The 24,299-nt window shown below is 35.4% G+C and overlaps 1 protein-coding gene across 1 annotated transcript; it reads right to left on the bottom strand.

Moving 5' to 3' along the window:
* Positions 1-1,001: 1,001 nt before the first annotated feature.
* On the bottom strand, positions 1,002-18,657 carry LOC126830087 (cytoplasmic dynein 2 heavy chain 1). Its single transcript, XM_050560345.2, has 18 exons — positions 18,641-18,657; positions 18,310-18,429; positions 17,785-17,919; positions 16,702-16,845; positions 15,967-16,122; positions 15,352-15,462; positions 14,204-14,408; positions 13,637-13,797; positions 12,742-12,867; positions 11,911-12,021; positions 10,916-11,071; positions 10,728-10,809; positions 10,413-10,606; positions 9,134-9,355; positions 8,352-8,567; positions 6,581-6,780; positions 5,135-5,333; positions 1,002-1,969 (listed from the first exon to the last, which is right to left on the bottom strand). Exons 3-18 carry the CDS (start codon positions 17,857-17,859, stop codon positions 1,811-1,813), a joined length of 2,517 nt encoding a protein of 838 aa, XP_050416302.2. The 5' UTR covers positions 17,860-17,919; positions 18,310-18,429; positions 18,641-18,657; the 3' UTR covers positions 1,002-1,810.
* Between the last annotated feature and the right edge of the window lie 5,642 nt (positions 18,658-24,299).

Here is a 24,299-nt window from a genome sequence, read left to right as displayed (position 1 = left end):
GTTTCACCAGCTGTAAACCCTACTTTATCCCTGTCTCACCACCTGTAAACCCTACATTATACATACCGGACTTAAAATGATCAGAATATTATTAAAATATCAAGAGAGATTCCCTCATTACCTTGCACAATCCAATCCCCCATGAACAAACTCTGTGCAATTCTTAAAGAGGATTAAACTCTGTTACAAACCCCAGCACAACACTTCCTTTAAATCATTTTACGGCATTCCTTGCAAGACATACTTGGCTTAGAGGCCATGTTAAATGAAATGGGGTTTAACGTCCTACTGTTCTGCTCCGAACTGGGCTAATGAAGACGGGCATACGCCATACAGTGTGCTATGAGGGAAATTTTGTCCGGTCAGCGGCACTACGGCCTACTCTTATATCGAATTCCAACTGTCAAGGGATCTTTTAGGTGCACTCCAATGTGTACATGGGACCTCGGTTTTTCGTACCATCCGAACGACTAGACAGCTGTCCTTGTCAGGCCCTCCGTCCTGCATCACTGACAAGGGAGAACCACGCCGGAAAATCTGGATGAACTTTCTCGGCAAATGCAGGGATAGAACACCTGACCTCCAGGCTAGCAAACCAGTGTCTTACCTGCTTAGCCACCGTGATCCCCCCCCCGTTTGGTCAGAGTTCTAGGCTTGTAACCTCAGACTGTATATATAATATAAACATGGACCTTATAAAAACACAGGTTCTCCATGTTATATCTGTTTGGAAAAGTACACAATGTGAAAGGTTGATTGGATACCGTAGATACGTGGTGTCATATATGTTTTTGTTTGAAGTTGTTACACAGGACCTTGTCACCAGGAGATCCAGAGCTCTATCTCTATAAGTTGCCGTGACACAGGATAAGTGCCACCATCGATTAAATTTTAAATAACTAGGCTTGTGTAAAGAACTTGTATCATCAAAAAACTAGGTTGGAATATTAAATTAAGTATTTATTATCACAGAATAACTCAGAACTTTATAAATAAATAACATTATCTCCCACATATTTATACAATTCATTAATCAATCAAAAATTTAAATTTCTTTCAAATGTGAAATATTAAAATTCAAAATGTCTGGAATTTAAATTTTAGTTTTAAAAGAAAAGAATAATTTAAAATTTGTTTACACACAGCAAAAGAGTATAAATAAATTTAAGTTCATATAACATGTAAACAAATACAACTTCTCTAGTCAGAAAATAAATAGCAATATTCTGATAACTTAAATATATCCAAATATCTATTTAAACAAGTATTTGTAAAAAAAATAAGTTTATCAATTTAACATTTCAGGATTTCTGTAAAAAAACATTTTAAAAATTCTGAAAAAAAATTATGTTCAGACCAAATGTTATTATTAGCTGGACGGAATTACAAATGTTTTTACTATCACAACAAAATATATATGAGAATATGGCAAACAAAATGAAAATCTAATTTCAGCACTTAATATATTTGTAAACAGGGTAATGAAGGTGTTTTTCAAGGATGGACGATTCATATACTTGCAGTAAACAGCAGAATAATTTAGATGTTTTTCAGGGACGGACAATTAATATGTAGTAAATAAATGTCGATGAACAAAAATGAGTTTTAATCTCTACACCCAATGGACTAATAAAAGATGTGTACACTTAGTAAGTAATTCTACACCAATAGAAACCGGCATACAGAATAATCTACATGATAACGCTGTCTTTTATTTTCTATATTTATGGCTAGTTTGAATATTTTTGTACATATTTTCAAATTTCATGCATTTTTAAAAAAATTTTTATTGTTTTCAATAGGTGAATTTTCAGTGATTTTTAAGGAAAAGAGCAGCTCCACATTGTAACCATGTGTTTTGATTTCCACCACAGGGTAACTCTAACTTTGCTACAATATGATCTCTGGTACTACTGTAATATATCGGCACAGATATTGTATCATCTATACTGTATGGGTCCGGGAACTCCTGGAATATATATCATTTTATTTTATGATCAGTAGTGGAATACTGCGTTTTATCAGTGAAATAAAAGTGTTATTTCACTGGCTAGTTGTTTTTACCTAAAATGATTGTAAAATCATAAATTAAATAGAACATTTGTCGTTTTGTCGTGAACAACATATTTTATTTCATCTCTAAGCAAGAAAACATTAATATTTTCACTCATGCCAAAACGACAAATATCCTCTATATATTATTAGGTCCTGCAGTCAGAATCTTAATCAAATGTTACGATCACTGAAAATCATGATAACAGGGATTCCTCCACAATCTGTCACGTATTCAGAAATTTAAGCTGCTGGGGGTAGGTGGGAAGGGGGGGGGGAGATGGAGACAACATCAAAATTGGCATGAGGTCTAGGAGATTACCTAAGAATTTTATTAAACCAGAAGCACTGAGACGAGATTTCTGCTCGTTTAGATCCATACTTGTATACATGTATTATTGGATAAGAGTGGAGTGAGGCCAAAACGGTGGCAATGCTTGGCACGTTTGTTTATTCGACGCTATTTCGATGAATGTAGGAGAAAACACCAATATGCTCTGCACGAGCATGGAAGGGTCCAGATCTTTGCCCACACTAGAAAGGTTCCTGGGATGTCATATTCATATTTGAACGCGGGTTATGGTTATTGATAATATGTTGTCTCCATTGCTACACACAGACTAGCTGAAAATATAATAAACATTCAAACTTCTTCATTGTTGATTATTTCAAACAATTCATTTGAAAGTATGCAACATTTCTTCAGAAATATGTTTTACTGCCCTTTTCTAAATTAGACCTTTTGACAAACACAAACAAAAATTGGATTTGGAAAGGGTAAAGGGGTTATCATTAATTAAGGAGTTGATGGGGGGAGGAGGCAGGTAAAGGTTTTTAAGGGGTTAAGAAAGGGAAATTGGTAATGGTTTTTAAGGGGTTGAGGGAGGGAAATTGGTAATGGTTTTCATGGTATTCTGAAGCTGAAAGGATCTAAAGTTGAGGAGAAAAATTTTGAGTTCAGGTTTTCAGATAGGAGACAAGCAAGGTTTTGAGGAATTCAATACACTGAAATCTTAATATTACTTTTTAAGTTACACACTAAAATTTCTTTGTAAAAAGAAGATTTTGCTGTAGAAATTACTGAAATTAATATCCTTATTAGAATAAGGATAAGTTATTAAATATTCTTCAAATACTCTTTTCTATTTATTCTATTCAATTTATGTTGAATTCAGTATTGTCAACAGCAAAAGCAATCCCTATCAACTATGAAATTATGTTGTTACGAAAATCTGAAACCAAGATGTCACACTATGTTTTTGGGTACACGCCCTATAACTTACCTTGCGTCTATGATCAAGTAATTCACTCTAAATAATACAAATATATCATGTCATTTGGTATAAATGTTACTTTTAAAATATCCAGGTGCTGGTCGTTTCAAAATCTCAGTGAAGTATAAAATACACCCCAGAAAAGGTTCAGGTGCTGGTCGTTTAAAAATCTCAGGGAAGTATAAAATACACCCCAGAAAAAGTTCAGGAGAGAGATTACACATGTCATTTTAAAATGGAGTGAATCTTAAAAATATTATATTTTTCTTTGTCTCTGAGGATGTTTTGCATATATACTCTTCAAAAAAAAGTAGGGGATATTGAAATGCAAATACCTATGTAGGTTGCGATATGATAAATAGTCATGGACACTTGACATGCTTTGAGAGCATGTTCACAGATGAAGAACTTATCACCCCAACAGAACCACTGAGCTGCATGTGCGACATGCAATAGCGGCATACACGTGGGAGGGGTTCATTGTCAAATCTGACGCTTCAAGGAAGGGTTGATGAAAACTGCCGCTTGCTGGTTTATCCTATCCATGTTTGCTTTCCTATTGGTTCTTGCATACGATTTACTGTTTAGCGAATCTTTGCTTTAGTGTGTTATATTTAATTTAATCGGGAGACGTGTTTGTCAACGTCAAAGTCAACCGACAATACAGCAAGAGGAGTGGGTCAGTTTGCCCCAAATCGTGATTGGACATTTGATTAGGAGCATGCCACGACAAATTGCTGAATGTCTGAGGATTGGTGGAGCAACTACTCATTATTAAGACAAAAATCAAAAACCTCCATTTTCACTTTCGACAGTTTATCTCATTGCGAGTGAAATGGGGCCGTCAGATAAGTCGCGCATATGAACTGTTTATGTTCATGTGTAGGCAATTGGCCTGTTATTAACATACACTGGTTACCTCTAATAAAAACAGCAGTGCATTTCTGCAGTTTTGTATTGTTTCTGAATATCCCCTACTTCTTTTGAAGAGTTTATAAAGATACATTATGTAAGATTTACATAAAGCTAGCTATTCTTGCTATAATATTTCATAAATAGATAATGAAAAATGAATATAATGAAAGCTTCATTTAAATTACTTTATTCTGGGTAAAGTTATTATGGTATATTATTGTGGCAACAGCCAGACCATCTTATGGCGGGTATTTAAGTGGATTAAAACACCGACAAGATTAAAAAATTTAATGATCAAATGGATAATCGAGACTTAGCCTTGATTGTCAAGTAACATTACTACAATAACAATCTATGCCACATCTTGACAAAACATCACACATTGATAACATTGCTCAGAATAAAGTAAATTAAATGAAATTTTCAATATATTCATTTTTCATTATTTTTTAAGCTATCACATAGCAAGAACGTACAGGTCTTTATCTAAATCTTACATAATGTATCTTTAAAATGGATGGATTTTTAAAAATATTGTATTGTTCGTTGTTTACATACATTGCCTATAATGTAGCTGAGGATGTGACCGAACACGATTACAACACCTTTAAAAACATAAATTTGTAAGGCCTGAATATTAGCTTGAAAGTTTATTTGGCTTCGGTTTTAAAAATGTTCACCACTCACTATATCTAATGGAACTCTGGTGGTAAAGAAACTTATAAAATAAAAACATTCATCAAAATTATTGTTACTCGAAAATCATTCTTGTGGTATAAAAACAAATGCTAACAACCTAAAACTGTTCCATAAATGCAACTTTGTCAAAGGTAAGAAATTCCATATAAATGCCCTTCATATTTTAATATATGAAGAAGTAAAAAATTACTTACTGCTGGTATCCAGGCAACCAGACATGGGGGTATAGCAGAAACACTGGGTGAATCTCGTTGATTTTCTGACATTCTAGATCCATCAAAGCTACATCCTTCCAGCTGTAGACCTCCGAGTTTAACACAGTATTTAGCTCCCTGTATATTACCCTTCCAGCTACACGCAAACTTTAAACTGTCCATAGAACAACCAACTTCCCTGTATGATAAACAGAACATTAAATATTTTTGCATACAGGTTTTTAGTAGTAGGAGGAAACGAGAGAAAACCCAGGAGATTGGACAGGCCACCCTACTACTGTCCATGGAACAGCCAACTTCCTTATAAACACAGATTTAAAGAAAATGAATAAAATCGGGTTTAACATCCTACTTTTCTGTAGGGAAATCAAGACTAACTTTCTCAAATGAAAACAGGCAACTGATATGGAGTGAAAAATTAACACACTTATATGGATATACTACTTCGGAATTTTATTAACATGCTACGTTTCAATACACACAGGTATCATTATCAAGCAATCCATATAAGTTTGTTAATTTTAGTATAATCTATTTCTATATGTCTTATAAGGATTATGCTAAGTAGTGTGCTATGACAGCACACTTGTTCAGCATACTATTACACGATAAGGCAGGCAATAGATCTAGGTCTACCGGGATTGAAGACAGGTAAGAGTAAGAAGGCAGCTCCAAGAGGAACTGAAGGCAGCTCCAAGAGGAACCGAAGTCGTCCTGAGGTTAACAGACGACTTCTGAAAATGAGGCTGAATACGAAAGTGAGGATGTGATAGGTTGGCTGGTATGGAGGCCTGTACGGGTAATAACACTATGAACAAATGGCACATTAATTTGGTTATTTAAAATAAAGTTACATATAAACTCTCACTTACTACAGTCTTAGTTTAGTTGATACTGACCAATCAGATAGGATAATCAAATAAGCGCAGATGACATTGATGTTAGAATGTTCGTGGGAGAATGATATAAATTAAATATTTTTTCACATTTCACCGAGGTGGTGCTACCCTGTATATATCATCTGCAGAGGATCCCAAACGTTAAGAAATTTTCAATCCATCATATCTTGGTCAATACCGAACAGATCACAGTCAGAGACTTTTAATTCTACACTGAATTAGTCATATAGACTCAAGGGAAGATAATAAATAAGAACGGAGAGATATGGGGTTTAACTTCCACTCATAACAAACTGGGTCATTTCGGGACTAACACATGGTTCAATTTTATTTCAATAATTTCCTTTGGCGTAGGGGTTTTTACATTTGACCCGGAAAAAACCCATTAGGTTGGACACACTACACTACTCCTTGTCACGTCCAAGTGTGGGCTTGAGACCATGCCACTTGATTTAATGACAGACCTTATGACCATTATGCCATCATCTACCCGCTCCCTCAATGCTTCTCAACCTACAATACCTACCTGGCAGTTTGTTGTCGTAAGGCATTAAGGAAGGTATCAGGATGAAATAACTCTGACAGATCTAAAGTGTCTCGTAACAAACTATTTCCTTCAGCTCGTTCTACCCAACTCTGCATGGACTGGGCACGGCTCACTAAACCTCGTAAATATTGTATTGGATCTTCTGGACCATCCCAGCTTTTCAGCCAAACAATTGGAGTCTGAAATACATATTTAAAAAAAAGTTAAAGTTGAAGATAGTCAATTACTATTTTGTTTTGGCCTGAAGTTCACAATTTATTCAGAAAGAAATGAAATGTGTTTAACGTCCTTCGTTTCTGCACCAAACAGGCGTATGAAGATAAGCATGCTCCCTCTATACAGTGTGATATAAGAAAATTTTACCCAGACAGTGGCATTCCATCAACTGTCAAGGGTTCTTTAATGTGCATGCCAATGAGTGGCCTGCAGTTTTCATCCTGCACGAATGACTAGACTATTTTGCTTGTCAGGGCCATCGTCTGAACCACTGACAAGTGAAAAACTAAGCTGAGGAATTTTCTCGGCCAACACCAGTGTTAAAACTAGGACCCCCTGGTTAGTGAACTACTGTGGCTCTATATAAAACCCTAAGATCCTCAGTTCCTATATCTTAAAGATGCATTATGTGAGAGAGAGAGAAATGGGGTTTAACGTCCACTCGACACAAACTAACATATGGTTCAATTTTATTTCCATAATTTGCTTGTGCGCAGGGGTCTTTAGCAGTGGGAGGAAACTGGAGGACCCGGAGAAACCCCATGATATTGGACAGGCGACCCTACCCCTTGTCACATACAACCGGGGAATCAAAACCACGCCAGTTGACTCAATGACAGACTTTATGATACAGCGCGCACGTGCTAACCATTCAGCCATCCAACTCCCCCAGATGCATTATGTATATAGATATAACTCAATGACCATTGAATATCGCTCGTGGAATACTTGCGCAGGGATACACTCTCTTGAACCATTGAATAACCCGAGCGGTATTCAATGGTCATTGAGTTCTGTTTTTGTTCTATAACTACATGCAAATCTTAAAATACACTGTACTATCTAGATTATCATAAAAAATCATCACCACTAACTTTAAAATTCATCATAGGTTCCGCCCTTTTTTCTTTCTTTTTTACAAAAATTGTGGTTGCCTAGTTGTGACGTCATTACAGTTTGGCGTAGTTCTGTAAGTGACGTCATTATGGACAAAAGTAGTACGTTTTCAAGCCATTGAATACAACTATAGGTTATTCAATGGCCGTATTCAATGATATTTGCTTGTATTTGCATGTAGTTATAGAATAAAAAACCTTATATCTTAAAGATGCATTATGTATGAGATAAATCTGCATATTACGTGTCTTTTGTCTGGCTTCAAATGTTATATAAATCGTTATTTAGACATTGATTCACATGACATGCCAAGCTATAATCAACTCTCTAGACCATTGGATGGCTGAGATTTAAATGGATTTGAATACCCCCCCCCCCCTCAACCCCATGATCTAAAAATTTGACGATAAAATGGATAATCAAAACTTTGTCATGGTTTTCAAGTACCGTTGCTGCAATAATAAATGATCTACGCTAGATCTTCAAACAGCCATTACTTTGCCCAGAATAAAGTAATGTGAATGAATGTTTTTTATATATTCTTTTTAGGAATCTATTTTTGAACTATTATAGCAAGAAGGGCCAGCTCTTTATTCTTACATAATGCATCTTTAATATAAAATAATACGATAATTACCTCTTGATTCAGAAGAGCAGCAGCTAGATTCTGTGTTTCTGAATTTAAGAGTTGTGTTCCCCTGATAACCTTACTGAGTCCAGAGAGTGAGGCGTGAACATTGTGAACTAATCGAATAGCATTATATCTCTCTAATAATATAAAGGAGACTATGGGCAATTCCTTTCCAGATTTATCACTAGGGGCTGCTATTTTCTGTTGAATCAAATTAGATCCCTGAAACAAGAAGAGTATAACCACAATAATTTCAATCAGATTAAATTTTTAAATTTATGCATTAGAGAATTTGTTCTTCATTATGATAATTCATTTTGAATTGGCCAAAAGTATACAACAAACAATTTATAATATAGTTATATAAGTAGTGCTACAGTTTGGACTTGGAATTCAGAAGTCACAGTCAGGGTCAGATTATGGGGGTTGATGACTGGGCTACAACCAGGGGCCCTTTCCCCCAAATCAGTTCTAATTTTTTTTTTTTTTTTTTTTTTAAAAAAGCATATAATTTATGATTTTACTCATTACACTGTATATGTTTGTGCCAAATAAATCTATCTACCATACTGACATATACAAACTGCATCTGTGTGAGTGTGACGGACAATGCCAAGAATATGCCCACTTTTTTACCGTTGATGCAAGGGCCCCAGTGACATTTTCAACCAGCGTTCCCATACAAGATTAAAAGATTAATCCAGCTCTGGCCACAGCTATTTGATAACCTTGGTAGATAGTAACCTCGAGCCACATACCAATAAGAAAAATTGGTCAAATCAACAAACCTGATTCAGCTTCTTCCATAAATTAAGAATAGGTCCCAATTCATTGGCCCACACTTCTTTATCAAATTTACTGGCCTTGACGTCTGCTCGTTGTAATATTCGTAGTTGTGATATAACTTGTGAACTAATGATTCGTTGAGCGGATCTCTCAATATTCTCAGGTAAACCAAAATATGAAGGTTTATCGAATTCCGGCAACGCTTCAATAGCTTCTATATAATCCTGATAAAAATAAAAACTTGTTTAGTTTTAAAGATGCATTACAAAAACACTACACATAAACATATGGCATATGGAATCTTGTACTTTGGTCAGTTCAATTTCAAGTTTAATTCTTCAGGGTCAATTGTGAAAATTTTGTGTCCATTTTCTTGGTCAAAACTATTTGGAAAACAAAAAACATCTGCTTGTGCTCACAAAATTTTGGGTATCAAATTTTAAAAATCGTGAAATTTCAAGAAACACAACAAATATCACACAAAGAGGACTACATGGTTAATCATCAAGATCCTGAAGACCTAAAACCAAAATTAGGCTGGCCGTAACATCTGGTTAGGTGTAAATATGAAGGCCACCTGTAGATTTCATCAAGGTCACGAGATGTAAACAGGGCTAGTGCTAACCCTAACCCCAACGCACAATCTCGTCAACAATCACATGCCCTAACCCTATTTACATCTCGCGACCTTGACTAAAAAAAATATAGATCTGACCTTTAACAGCCTTAGTTGGAAAGTTTCTTGATAGTGTCTTTGGATGCGACTGGTTAGAAACTTTTGTGATACAAACTAGCAAGACTTGGAAAACTCTGATTGGTTGTTGTGTGCAGACTTTTGATAATCCCATGAATTGTAATTACTTAAATAAATTCAGAAGGTCCATGAAAGTCGTCTTTGTTGGTTATTTATCTCTGACAGACTGCCTATCGTATCAAATGTCTTTGTTCATCGCATTACAGGTCATGATATGCTGAGCTAATAGAATTTTTATGGGCCCAGTCTTTGCATATAGTCACCAAAGTGCGCAATGATTCAGAGTTAAATTTTGTCTGAATACCTGGCATTTCTGCCCACTCTTCATTCATTGCTTTCCTTGTCAGCCTTGCAGGCTAACTCCTGACAAATGGGAACCAGCCTTGAAAAATACTGAGCTTCCTTGCGGCCTTCTTGGAGATTAAAGAGTCACATTCCCTTACATAACAAATTACTGTGGCCCCACTTGACAACACATCCCAAATACAAAATTATTTATTCTAAAATCCTGAGAAAGAGATACACACCGTATAGTTGGTAGAATTTGGTATTTTTAGTTGTCCAACTCGTTTTGTTTTTCCTTGTGAAGATAAAACTGAAGGATCGAAGAACTGTTTTAGATATGAAACCATGACACTCATATCGAAGGGATTATCAACACGACCACCATATATAGCAAACTCAAATAATCCATGAATAAACTGCCATTGTACGTTCTGACCTGTAAATAAATACCAACCAATATAATAAGATAGGTTGCCAGTCAATGAAATATATGCAATCAGCGGCTAAATATACAACCACATTTCTATGTGGGTGTATAAAAATAAACAGTTCATTACCTGATCCTGAACACAATCTATCAATAATATTAGCACCAGCTCTTAAATCAGATAACGAAAACTCATAAAATTTCGTCCAACCCTGAAAAAAACAACATTTACATAATTAATTAAAATTTTAAAAGCAAAATTGAGCAACATCTATATTGAGAAATTTTTGGGTGAAGGAGGAGAAATAATTAAATTACCTGAGGTATGTACATTCTTCTCTCTTGAACTACGGCATGGAACCAGGTCAAGGCAAACAACGCTTGAGCACGAACAACGCTTCCACCTCGACTGATATATTCTGGTGTCCACGTCTCATACGATCGCAGCAAATTCTTCTTCACACCAGGGGGAGCCTATAAATATAAAATCTTGCTTTTCACATTTCCAATTTACAGATTATTGACGTCATTTCAATAATGTAGAACAGTGCAAATATAACATATCTTGTCTAAAAATAAAATGTGAATTTATATTAGAAAACATCTTGTCTACAGAAATACAAGGAAAGTATCAAATCAGAAGTGACATCACGTGTTCTGCAAAGAATACTACAACATCTACTGATCTGATCCCATCCTCGGTATCCCCAGTCGTCTCATTCCATTCTACTCCACTATACTCTGGATTCATTCATTGGGTATTCAGGTATTCAAATTATCTGCCCTTGATCATAGCTTGATTCTACAACCCAATCATAAAATACCCGTCTTCATTAGCCCAGCATAGGAGCAGAACAGTAGGCTGTTAAACCCCATTTCATTTCATTTCATTTCCAATCATAAAATAGCTTACAAACCAGTCTTAGCCTTATTACTTACATTCATAATATGGCGGCTTGTTACTTCCCTTTGCCAACTTCCTTTGTATTTAACAATATTTTTTATTGGTCAATAAAAATAGCAGTCATCAAAGGCAGATAATTTAAATATGTGTCTCCCCCATGGATGAACCCAGGGGTTAGTGGAGTGGAACGGAATGAGACTACTGGAGACACCAGGATGATCTGGTCCTTGAAATGAGAAATGGTACACCCATAAAATCAGTCTAATTTCCCTGAAAACATAATTTCTGTAAACTGTTTTATTCATATTTTAAAGAAAATATTTAATTCAGTAAATATATGAACTGAAATGCTAGATGTGTGATGTCTCGTCCTATTTTATTATATAAATATCAACTGTGTTTGTCTTACCTCATATGTTATTTTTAGACTGGATTGGAGAAGTATCGTAGGAAATTTAGGGTGCACTTCTGTCGTTAACCATAAGCGGAAATCATTATGGGGTTTCAGTGAGTTTAATTCCTGAAAATCATCAACAATAATATATCATTTAATATTCCAATAAACATAAAGTGTTTGTTCCTCCTTTTCCTGTTTTTTTTCTTTTTTTCTTAGAAACTTGGAGAAATAGGGTTTAACATCCATGCAACACAAACTAGGTCATTTCGGGAATAACATATGGTTAAATTTCATTTCAATAATTCACTTGCGCATGGGATCTTTAGCAGTGGGAGGAAACCAACGGACCCGGAGAAATCCCATATGGTTGGACCGGCGACCATACTTCTTGTCATGTACAAAGAGAGAGAGAGAGGTTTAACGTCCACTTGACACAAGCTAGGTCGTTTTGGGACTAACATATGGTTTAATTTTATTTCAATAATTCGCTTGCGCGTAGGGGTCTTTAGCAGTGGGAGGAAACCGGAGGACCTGGAGAAAACCCACGAGGTTGGACAGGCAACCCTACTCCTTGTCACGTACAACCAGGGATTTGAAACCACGCCAGTTGACTCAATAACAGGCTTTATGATACAGCGCGCATGTGCTAACCATTCGGCCATCCAACCCCCCTTGTCATGTACAAGCGGGGAGTGTTGTAAATCAACTGATGGGGAAGTTCTCTAGCCAGTAAATAAAACTGCCAGTCAGTCGAGATTGACAAACATGATTAAAACTAGATCCCAGATTTAATTGTATATTACATGATGACCTAGTCTGCAGAATAAATGTTTTATTGTGTACCTTTTCTAACGATTGTAGCCAGGCTGTCACTAGATGTATATTCTTTAAACACAACCATTCTCCTTTTAGGGCACATTCTGATAATAACTGCATTGCTATCTCACTCTGACCTTGTCCCATAGCAACCTACAATACAAAAATATAACATAGCAACATCTGATATACCATAGCAAACCATAATATACTATAATATAAAACTAACTGACTTAAAAGTCATAGCCCATTATATAATTATCAGATATGAGAAGAAATAATATTATAAACACCATTTTCTAATTAACCCTTTATCACCTGATACATGTAAATATTGACTACTCCAGAGAGAGAGAGAGAAAAATGGGGTTAATGTCCACTCACACACTTGGTCATTTCGGGACTAAAATATGGTTCAATTTCATTTCAATAATTCACGTGTGCGTAGGAGTCTTTAGCAGTGGGAGGAAACCCGAGGGCCATAAGAAAACCCACAAGGTTGGATAGTCGTTCCTACTCCTTGTGACCTACAAGCTTGGAAATCTAAACAATTCCACTCAAACCTTATGATACAACGTGCACATGTTAACCATTCGGGCACCCAAGCCCTTAAACCACCAGCGATATGTGCATGTATTTCTGCATTGTTGTAAAATTTTGCATATGTTCACTCTATTAACATCTAAAAGCTTGTTCAGGGCCTGTGACAACAACATAACAGATTTTGGTTGGTAGTTTGATGGGTATTATATAGAAATCTCATATAGAACAACATGAAATGAAATGGGGGTTTAACTAGAACAACATGAAATGACCTAAACACTGTAACAAAATGTTGGTATAATCTCTGTTCATATCGGATGCTCATGGTAGCACAGCCTTTATTCATAAAATAGTAGGCAGTGACTTTTTATTTGCTTACCTGATGATATTTATCAAAACCGATTATCTCCGAGGCAAGTTCCTGTAGTTCCTGTGATGGATCAACACCAGGAGAGATGACCACAAGTATAGGTTCCGTGGACAATGTTTCCTGGTACAGTTTCTTCAGATTAACAGTTGGTGGGGATAATTCCTTCATTTCTAAAATATCGAAAGAATCAATTTATTTCTTAAATATTAAACCCAGAAAAACAATCAATTTAATTCTAAAATATCAAACCCCAAAAGAACTATCAATTTAATTCTAAATATCAAAGCTCAAAACACTATCAATTTAATTCTAAAATATCAAACCCTAAAAAACTATCAATATATTTTAATATAGAGAAAAATAATTTACTATGACAAGCCAATGATATGAGATATACTAAAGAAAAGTCCTTCTATTTATCAAAATAACTTTATGGCAACTTTCTTTCATAAATATGAGAAGGGGGAATTCTGCCCAGATAGCAACGTTTCCGTCTAATCTACTTCAAATTACAAAAATTAAAAATAACTACCTAGATGTATTTGGTAACAAGATTAACAAACAAAGACAACCTACCCAGACAATTACAAGCAAAGTGAGCCATGGCACTCTGTAGTCGATCAGGTCTCACTGCTTGTATTAATAACACTTGTTGAAATGCAGAGACCCGTTTTTCTACAGATGACGGGAACTCTAGTTCACACTGACTACTACGTGAAAAGTTGGACCATGTTGATCCGTCATCTAGATTCATATCGTTAAACAATTTAGGAAAATTGACCTGTAAATACAGAGCATTATTTTATATTCTTAACAAAAACATGAATTATGAAGATAAGTGTTTTGAATTCATAATGACTTCTAATTGATTATTTCTCATTTTATATTGATATTTTCATTTTTCCATATTGTGTATATATATTGTCACTGTAATATGATTGCCATTCTTTGCTTGATAATGAAACGTTGCCAGAAATAAGTTTTTACGTAACTTTCATTCTATATAATTGTGTCATGATGTTACTTTCAAGCTCCTTGAGCAACCTGCACCCATGTGTCTGTAAATTTCCTTCCTATTTCTCTTACTGCCGTAGGTTTGTTGCATGCACAATTCATCCAAACAATTGGGCACACTAAACTCACACAACCATCATATGGGTTTGTTGTCTGGGAGCAGGACATTTTCCCCACAGACAACAGAGATGGAAACTCGAGTTCGACTTAAGACCCGACTTGAAATATGCTTCACAACTAGAGACTCGATTCAGTCTTGACAGTCGTGATAACTCACGATCTGAAAGGGCAAAGGACTCGAGTCGCAATGAGGGGACATAACTCTGATTTGCCATATTAGCCATGGCCTCGCTGGTCTTGCAAAATGAATTGCTGATGACTCATCATTTGATGAACTTGAGACTTGAACAGGGCTTTGTGAAGACTCAGTACTCGACTTGGTACTAAAGTCAGTGACTTGAGACTCGAATCAGACTTGAGTTCACATGACTTGTTCCCACCTCTGGTGTATGAAAACAATAAGACTTGCTGAAACCTTATGCTACATGCATAATTAACCAGTGATTGTATTCTATAAAACTGAGTTTTTAATGTGCTCTATGGCTAATTGCCAATCAAAGCATAAACTAAACCTGGACAATAAACAATCCTCATAATTGGTCTTTATATTTACAGTTATCTATTAAACTTTATCATCAGGTGAACTTTACCTTAAAAGCAGCGATAGCCTGTCCTCTTTCCTCCTCAACCCAAGATGGTCGTGATCTGCTGCTATCTGCCTTAACATCTGCTACTAGCACACCGGTAAAGGCCTCCCATTCCTTCAAAGATAATTTACATATGAGATTAGAAAATAAAATGAAATTTAACGTCCCACTGTTCTACACCGACTGGGCTAATGAAGATGGGCATACACCATACAGTGTGCTATGACTGAGGGAAATTTTGCCAAGACAGCTGCATGATGACCTACTCTTTTATTAGATTATCAACTTCCAAGGCATCTTTTATGTGTACACTGGACTCCGGTTTTTCGTCCCATCCAAACACCTTGCCAGGCACTCCATCCTACCCCACTGACAAGGTAAAACCAGGCCGGAAAATCCCGATGAACTTTCTCAGTCAACACAGGGATCAAACCCGGGACCTCTATGTTAGCGAGCCAACGTTTTACTCACTGAGCCAATGTGGCTCCCTCACAATAGTTCATGGAGGCTTGATGTATCGTCAATACAAACATATTATGGTAATCTACATTTCTATGGTTACAGCATAGTACAATTAAAATCATTATTTTAACGCCTGTATTTGCTCAGATGACTTACATTTTCTTGGAAGAGTTTTGGTTTCATTCCGTGAACCATGTGAACAGCGAACATGAGACGATCTTCTTTAAACAATGACTGACAGACATATTCATACACCATGACTTGTAATCTATATACCAGATTCTTGATACGGGTTTCTGTTCCACTTCCATCCTATAATATTACACACAAAACATGTATTATTACAAACAATGGTATATACAATATGTGTCATCCTCGATTATCCTCAATGGCACTTAGTTACAGGCATTTTTATCAATCAAATGGAGAAGGAGAGAGAGAGTTTAATGTCCACTCGACAAACTTTCAGGACTAACATATGGTTCAATTTAGACAGGCGGCCCTACTCCTTGTCACGTACAAGCGGGAAATCAAAGCATCGTCACTTGTGTTAATGACAGATCTAATGATGCAAGTCGCTTACGTTAACCATTCGGCCACTTGAGTCAATGACAGATCTAATGATGCAAGTCACTTGCGTCAACCATTCGGCCACCCAACCCCACAAATGGAGCAGGTGGGTGATCATGTGGCTTGTTAGATCACAAGGTCTGTCAATGAGTAAAGTGGCGGGGTTTTGATTCCTTGCTTGTATGTGACAAGGAGTAGGGTCACCTGTGGAACGTTGTGGCTTTAATCCAGATCCATCTTGAACAGATTATTACGACAATACGACTAAGACTAACATGCTAGATTTGCTACAATTGAAGATAGAAAGTAAATAAAACTTACATGTTGAGTATGTAACGCTCTCTGGAATATACGAAGGAACGCAGCCAGACTAAATCGATACATATTGTTAATTTTAGCCAGATCACTGATGACAAAAAACAGACAACTTCCACTTTCTGCTAATGGTAAATATGTATTCCTTTCCTTTATGAAAAAAAAACAACAAATATTTTACAAAATACATATTCAGCTGTATTACAGTGAGACAGGTTTTTACATAGGCTGCTATGTCTGTCCCCCAATCTCATTCAGATATCCTGAATTAAGATATTGTAGAAAAATAAAATAATAATATTACTAAAATCAGTGATATTATAATGAAATTTACATATATGTATTCATAAAATGTTGGAGGTTCTTAAACACAAAATTTGGAATCCAATAAAACGTATAACTTTTCACATGATTTTGAAAAATAACTACAACTATAGCAAATCATAACATTTTCTTGACACAACCAGAATACAAGAAATGAAATGGGGTTTAACGTTCTACCAACCAAAATACAACCTTCCAGATTAGGCACCTTATGATGGTGGCATCAAACCTAACAAACAGCAAACCTACATGTATCACATGCTAGACCCTATCAATTACTGATATTTATTTGTGTAACCAGCACTATAATATAATGATGATCAGTGATCAGATGGAATTATTTAAAGATACATTATGGAAGAGCTTAATTTGCCTATATATTGCTGGTCTTTTTTCTGGCTTCAAATGTTATATAAATTATTATCTGGCCATGGGTTTAAATAACAACGCCATAAACATTTCTTTAGACCATCGAAAGGCTAAGACATTGAATGGGTTAGACCATAAGTGCCATATAAACATTTGACATAAAATTGAATGTACCTCAATAAATGAACAGACAATGAAGACTTTGTTTATTATCATGGAAATGTTACATGTAAAAACTTCACTTATACCTTTGGTCAGAATAAAGTTACTGGATAGAAATTTTCAATATATTCATTTTTCATTATCTATTTTGGAACTATAATTATAGCAAGAAGGACCAGCTCTATATTGAAATCTTACGTAATGCATCTTTAAATAAAGTAACGATATACTCACCTGATCGAGTGATGACTGTAATCTGACAGATTCCGTCAAGCTATCTGATATAGTTATACTACTAGCTTTCGTCATATTTAACGAATCTAATAATTCTTTATTCTCTAATATATTTCCTTTAGCGTTGGCTAGCTCCTAGAATACAAGTAAAATAAGCAACATAACTTATATAATAACTTAAACACATTTAATATGTCATATTGTATAAACGCAAAATATAATAAGCAAGTTTAATACAAAAGTTATATGTATATTAACCTACTGAAATATAAATTTACATTGCAGCTGAGATATAGAGAGGAATAGGTTTTAACATTCAATCAACACAAACTGGGTCATTTTAGGACTAATATATGGTACAATCTTGTTTCAATAATGCGCTAAAGGGTCTTTAGTATTCTGAGGTAACCAGAGGACTCAAAGAAACGCGCATGTTGAGAAAGCAACACTTTCTCTTGCCCACTTGACAGAGCAACCAATTTATGAGTGAGATTTATACCCTGTTTATTGGCAACCCCAACTAACCTCTAATAAGGAATCTTCTAATTTGGCCAGTTGTATTTTCAGGTCTTCTTCTTGTTTCAGTAGATCAGTTTTCTTCACCTCAAGTTCAGGTTTTTCATGTTGAATTGTTATCGCAAGAAGCTAAAATGAAAAAATGAAATGATATGAAATAGGGTTTAATGTCTTACTGTTCTGCTCCAATTGGGCTAATGAAGACGCACATATGCTATACAGTGTGCCACAAGGGAAATTTAGTGGTTACTTTTATAAATAGATGAATCAATATGTGATCATTTAACAGAACCTACCTGTCCAGTAAAACTGGCTCTTGTAAAATTGAACTAGAACCTACCTGTCCAGTAAGACCAGCTCTTGTAAAATTAAACTAAAACCTACCTGTCCAGTAAGACCAGCTCTTGTTGTTGTAAAATTGATCTCAGTGATAACAGATGCAGCATCTGGTGGAATCTCTGGACTTGGATTACGTGTTGTCAAAAATAAACGGAACTCCTCATTATAATCTATTGTCTTTTCACCAATCTGTACAACATATCTTGGTCCTGTTTTTATAGTTATATGCATTACAAACTTTTAATACAAACTGTCATTGATATTTAATACCCCAAAAGTCGACTCCATTTTTATAGATTAAAATTATAGTGTCAATCTACTTAAGTTTAAGGGGCCATTGTGTGTTCAAATGAATAACAAACTGATTGATCACGAAACACCATTCACGCCTACGGACTAAGACAATGTTTTACATATTTCCGTTCAACATTAATTTATCATTTTCTGCATGCAGTGTCTTTCCATGTTCACGGTGACAGCCAATTATAAAATATTTCTGTTCATAATTCAACATGCGTTAATCATTTTCTATCCGAAGTGTCGTTCAACATACATACTCACGCACTTTGTTTGAATGTAAATGTCAAAAGTTTGTGTGGTCTATAACTTTGTGATGTTAAAATTCTAGATCCACAGATAGACTCAACTTTGAGATATAATTAACTAGCTTGACCCCGCGGCTTGTCTGGGGCCGAAGATCTGCTTATTCACCAGCTTACTCATAAGTTTTCCCGCAAGTTTACATAATCCGTTACTATTAAACTTAATTACATCTTGTTACAGTCTAACATTGATTGTTGGCTGTGTTAATTAAACCAATAAATAATCTTGTCCATCATAAATCATGGCCTAAAACATTCACAGGGTCATGCTGGGGATGGAGTGTAGCGATGAAGCGTGATGTGCGAATATACACACATTGATTTTATTTATATAGATTTAGCAAACCAGAGAGTGAATGGCAACACTCCCTTACAGAGTAACAGAGGCTGGACTGTCCGATAGATCTGTGCAGCTGCTGAATCAAACAATGATGTTGGCAGAGAGAGTAAACATTAATATATAAAAATCCCCACACAACAGCAGTACAAAAACAGACTTGGGGATTATCTAATAATCATTTCAACCTGGAATGTTATGAAGATCAATAATCCACCTATTTTTTCAACCTAAGTCTGTTTTTGTACTGCTGTTGTGCAGGGATTTTTAAGTAACTATCATATAACTATTTTTACCTTGTGCTGTTAGATCTCCTCTGAGTAATGGGTATAAGACTGGTTCGATACCATCTACTTCCTGTATAATTAAAGTTTTACCAAATCTAACAGCCAACTCTAACGCTGTATTAAAATTAGCATCCTAGAAGAAAAAATAAACAAGTTTCAAAATTCAAGATGTATTACATCATTGTGAAAAATAAAATATCTTATTGTTCAGAAGAGCATATTGTCCCGAATGTTCATAGACCATATATGTGAGCTACAGCCGCCCTTGTCCATAAATGAGAAACCATCAGGGTCCATTTTTATTTTAGCAGTGGGAGAAAATTGGAGGAAATCCATGAGGTTGGACAGGCAACCATATTCCTTGTTATGTACAAATGGGAAGTTGAAACCATTGACAGACCTTGGAATCTAACACTTTAATCCATTCTGCAACCCAACTTGCCTGCCCCCTCCCCCACCCAATCCGTGAGATGTGAACTATGTCTAAAGATCAAATTTGTCTGATATCTCTTCTCTTACGCACCTGTTGATTGACAACCTCTAAACGACTTTCCTTTAAATGATTTTTTAACCAATCAGTAGCTCGAGATGATGGATCAACGAGAAATGGACGCAGTGAACTCTGAAATAAAAAAAGATTTAAACATGTTTTATATTATTTCTAGGTAAATGAAAAGCAGTGAATTTAAACAATAAAACAACACTGAAACATGCACAAACAATATTTTTTTTGATAAATTACATATTGAATATTGGTTGTAGACAAGCCTGTAAAAAATTGTCACATTGTAAGGCACAAATTTTGCCAGAGTGTCGAAGACAAAACGTCATGGTTTCTTTTATGTTCACACCAATGTGTACATCTGGGTGACTAAATGCCTTTCCTTGTAAGCCACACTGGAAAATTCAGAAAAACTAATTCAGCGAACACTGGGACATATCTGGGGAAGTCCTGGCTAGTGAGCCAGTGCCTTATTCACTGAGCCACCTCATCTCCATATAATAATGATAATTACAGTCTGAATGATAAATAGATGATGAGTACAGTCTGAATGATAAACATATGATAATTACACTCTGAATAGATGATAATTATAGTCTAAATGATAATAAACAGTCTGAATGATAATTACAGTATGAACAATAATGTATGTGCTATATATAACAAAGAACATGAAGCTGTGACACCAAATAACAAAAGACATGTAGATAAGAGGTGCTCGATGGTCAGTCAGGAATTATAATAGAGTAACATGGAACTCGGATACATCATAATCCTGAAAACAGATGTGATGTGAGCAGAAATGTGATGCTTGTTGAAATGAAATGAAATTTAGTTTAAAGTCCTGCTGGGCTAAGGGAGACGAGCATACAACATTCAGTTTGCTATGAGGGGCATTTTGCCCAGACAGCGGCGCAACAGCCTACTTATACTCTTATATCGAATGTCAAATGTTAAGGGTTCTTTTATGTGCATGTTGAGTTGTATATGAGACCCCTGTTTTTCGTCCAATCCAAAACTATAACTGAAAATGTCAAATGCTGTTTAAAACATGTAATCAAACATTTCATGTGATTGGTTAACACTGCATCATATTCGATTAGTTGTTGCATGACATGTTGCTAGTAATTCTTGAGATTGAGATAATTGTATTTTAGAATGTTGAATAGCGTATACCGAATCAGATCTACCTGTGGACCTACATGCAGCAAAACAGACAGTGCAAATATCAAGATACAGATTCTACAGACTCCAAAATAAAAACCTATTTCATTTTAAGGACAAAATTTTGTTTGTAGGCAGGAGAGAGAGAGAGAGAGAGAGAGAGAGAGGGAGAGAGAGAGAGAGTAATTTGTTGCACAATTTTTGTCTGTGGGAGGAAACCATTGGACCTTGAAAAAACCCATGAGGTTATGCAGACAGCCCTTCCATGTCACCGGTTAAAGACTCTAAAACAGACCTTATGACCTAAAGCGCATGGCTTAATCCACTCATCCACCTCAATTTAAGGATAACATTTTTAATGAAAGAGTCAAGATATTCTCTTTAAAAAGGCTTAAAGTTAAAATCAAGTAACATAAATCTTCTGAAAATAGTAAATTGTTTACAAATCTTCACAGGATAATTGTTAAACATTATTTTAAAAGAGCAATAAAACTGACAAGGGATTTCCACATCACACAAATCTGACATATTAGATTTACTTCATCAAAATAAAATAAAACCTGCTTTTTAACATGCCAGCACACTGACATTGAAGCAATTCAAAAATATTATATTCGTCATCAAAAACAAAATAAAAGTCTATTTTCTTTTCTAATGTTTGAATGGTTATGAATCTGTTATGGTTGGGTAGGGGGAAATAAGGGAACATAGCAAATTGAAAGGGAAGGACAAAAAGGGAGGTAATTTCAAAAAATGAGAAAAGGTAGAGGGTAAAGGAAGGATTGCACTGAACAATGAACATGGCTCTGAAATAAAACTGTAAAACAGTGTTGGTGTTATGTTGTAATTAAAGGGTGTTCAAAATAAAATATTTTAGAAAAAAATAAAATAAAAAGCTGCAAAACATTCATTTTAACTGATATATCTTACCCCAACATCTAACGTATTGACCTGACAGTGTTCATAAAACAAATATTAATTATTAAACGAAAACAAGTTTATAGGATTTATCAAAATGTCAAAGGTTATTCAGACCTTGATCTTCATCTATTTTTGGAAGTATGTCAGCTTGTGTCAAATGGATCCGCTTACTAAACAAAGGCTGCATGTCTACAGTTAGCTTCGCTTGAGAACAGATACTAAGCTAGTTGACCGACATTTTGATTCCTATATCGATGATTTTAGTCGAAAACACTAAGTTTATTCGAGAATTCCGATTCCATCTAATAAAATTTAAAAATTTATTTCATCTTTGTGTTCATGACCAATGTGAAATTAAGTAGAACCACACTAGAAAACAGGATACTAATTTTTGGATATGGCCGCCATTTAGAGCAGAGATCTATTCTCTTAGTTTGAAGTAGATGGTTCTCTGTGTGCAGAATGGTTAGGGTCCATGTTAAATATCTGTCTATCATGGGTATTGTTTACGTTTCCAGACCCCAATGAACATTTGAAGCACACAGATCGGTGCAGTTTGACCGAGGTCAGCGCTTTCACAATTGACAGTTCAGTATAAATCTGACCTGGAACGATCAAGATTAAACAGATAATATTAAATGCAAGGGTTACTAACAAAAAAAAATCTAAGGTCTTTTTAAAACTTTGTATGTTACATTACTGACCTGTAATATAACGAGAGCATTTTCCATGGACAAATCATCCGATGGAAGACCTTCACTTTTCCAGATGAGTTGTTCACTTTCCGTACTTAGGAAACGTCGCATATCAAACTTGGTCACACCTAGAGAGTCCATCCAATTTTGAATAGTTTGACGTCGAACGTCCTCAGGGGCTGAAGACAAGTAGGTTATAAAAGCAGCCCCTAATAAAGCCTTTTTAGGTAGTTCATTTAATTCTCCTGATAATTCTCCAACCTATAAATAAAAACAATCAGTCATTATCATCCTGCGTAAGTGAATACCAAACACTAAGAGGAATTTGTTTCTGAAGAAACACAAACTACTATAATAGGTTGATGTGCGTACAAAGTTTCATAAAGAGATATCTTGAATGGTTTATAAAATATGCACCAGAAACAAACACATATCATTACAACTCGGGTATAATTTAGCAGGAGTTTCAGTATTTAATGTTTTTAAACCATTGTTGGAAAACTGTTCAAATTGTTTAGTAATTTTAAATAGACTGTTCATTACTCAACATCTTTTGATATCTGAGTTGTGGAGCCTATTTTAATATTTTTACCTAATGACTCTTCTTTATCACAAAGCAATTGGAATGAAAAGAAATAAGGTTTAATGTCCTACGTTTTTCGGTAAATACCACAGTGTATTTTTTAGGAAAATTTTGTCCAGACAGTGGCTTTTCCACCCAGGATTTATCAAATTCCAACTGCGAAGCATACTTTTACGTTACTTGCACACAAGCAAATACACAGGTTTTTGTCCCACCTAAATGACAAGTCACTTATCCTTGCCATGAACTCTTACTTAGCTACATCCAGGGAAGCCAGGGTTAAAAAATCCCAATGTACCAGGGTTGAACCGGCAAACTCCTGTTTAATGAGCCGGCACCTTCTTCACTGAGTCACAATTGTAAAACAATTGTAGTTAAAATACAAACCTGAGCATTCCATCTCTGATATTCCACATCTAATTTTGACACAAGAGTTTCTGCAGCTTGAATAGTCTCATTCTCTTTATCAAGTTTTATCTTCAATTCCGCGGCTTCCTTTGTAAAATTTTCAAACCGAGCCCGCAACTGGGCAACTTTATTATCCACTTCATCTAAAGCTCGTCCTAACT

The sequence above is a fragment of the Patella vulgata genome, chromosome 8 (assembly GCF_932274485.2).
Source record: "Patella vulgata chromosome 8, xgPatVulg1.2, whole genome shotgun sequence".
In the NCBI taxonomy this organism is placed as follows: domain Eukaryota; kingdom Metazoa; phylum Mollusca; class Gastropoda; family Patellidae; genus Patella; species Patella vulgata.
This window is presented reverse-complemented; position numbering and strand designations above follow the sequence as displayed.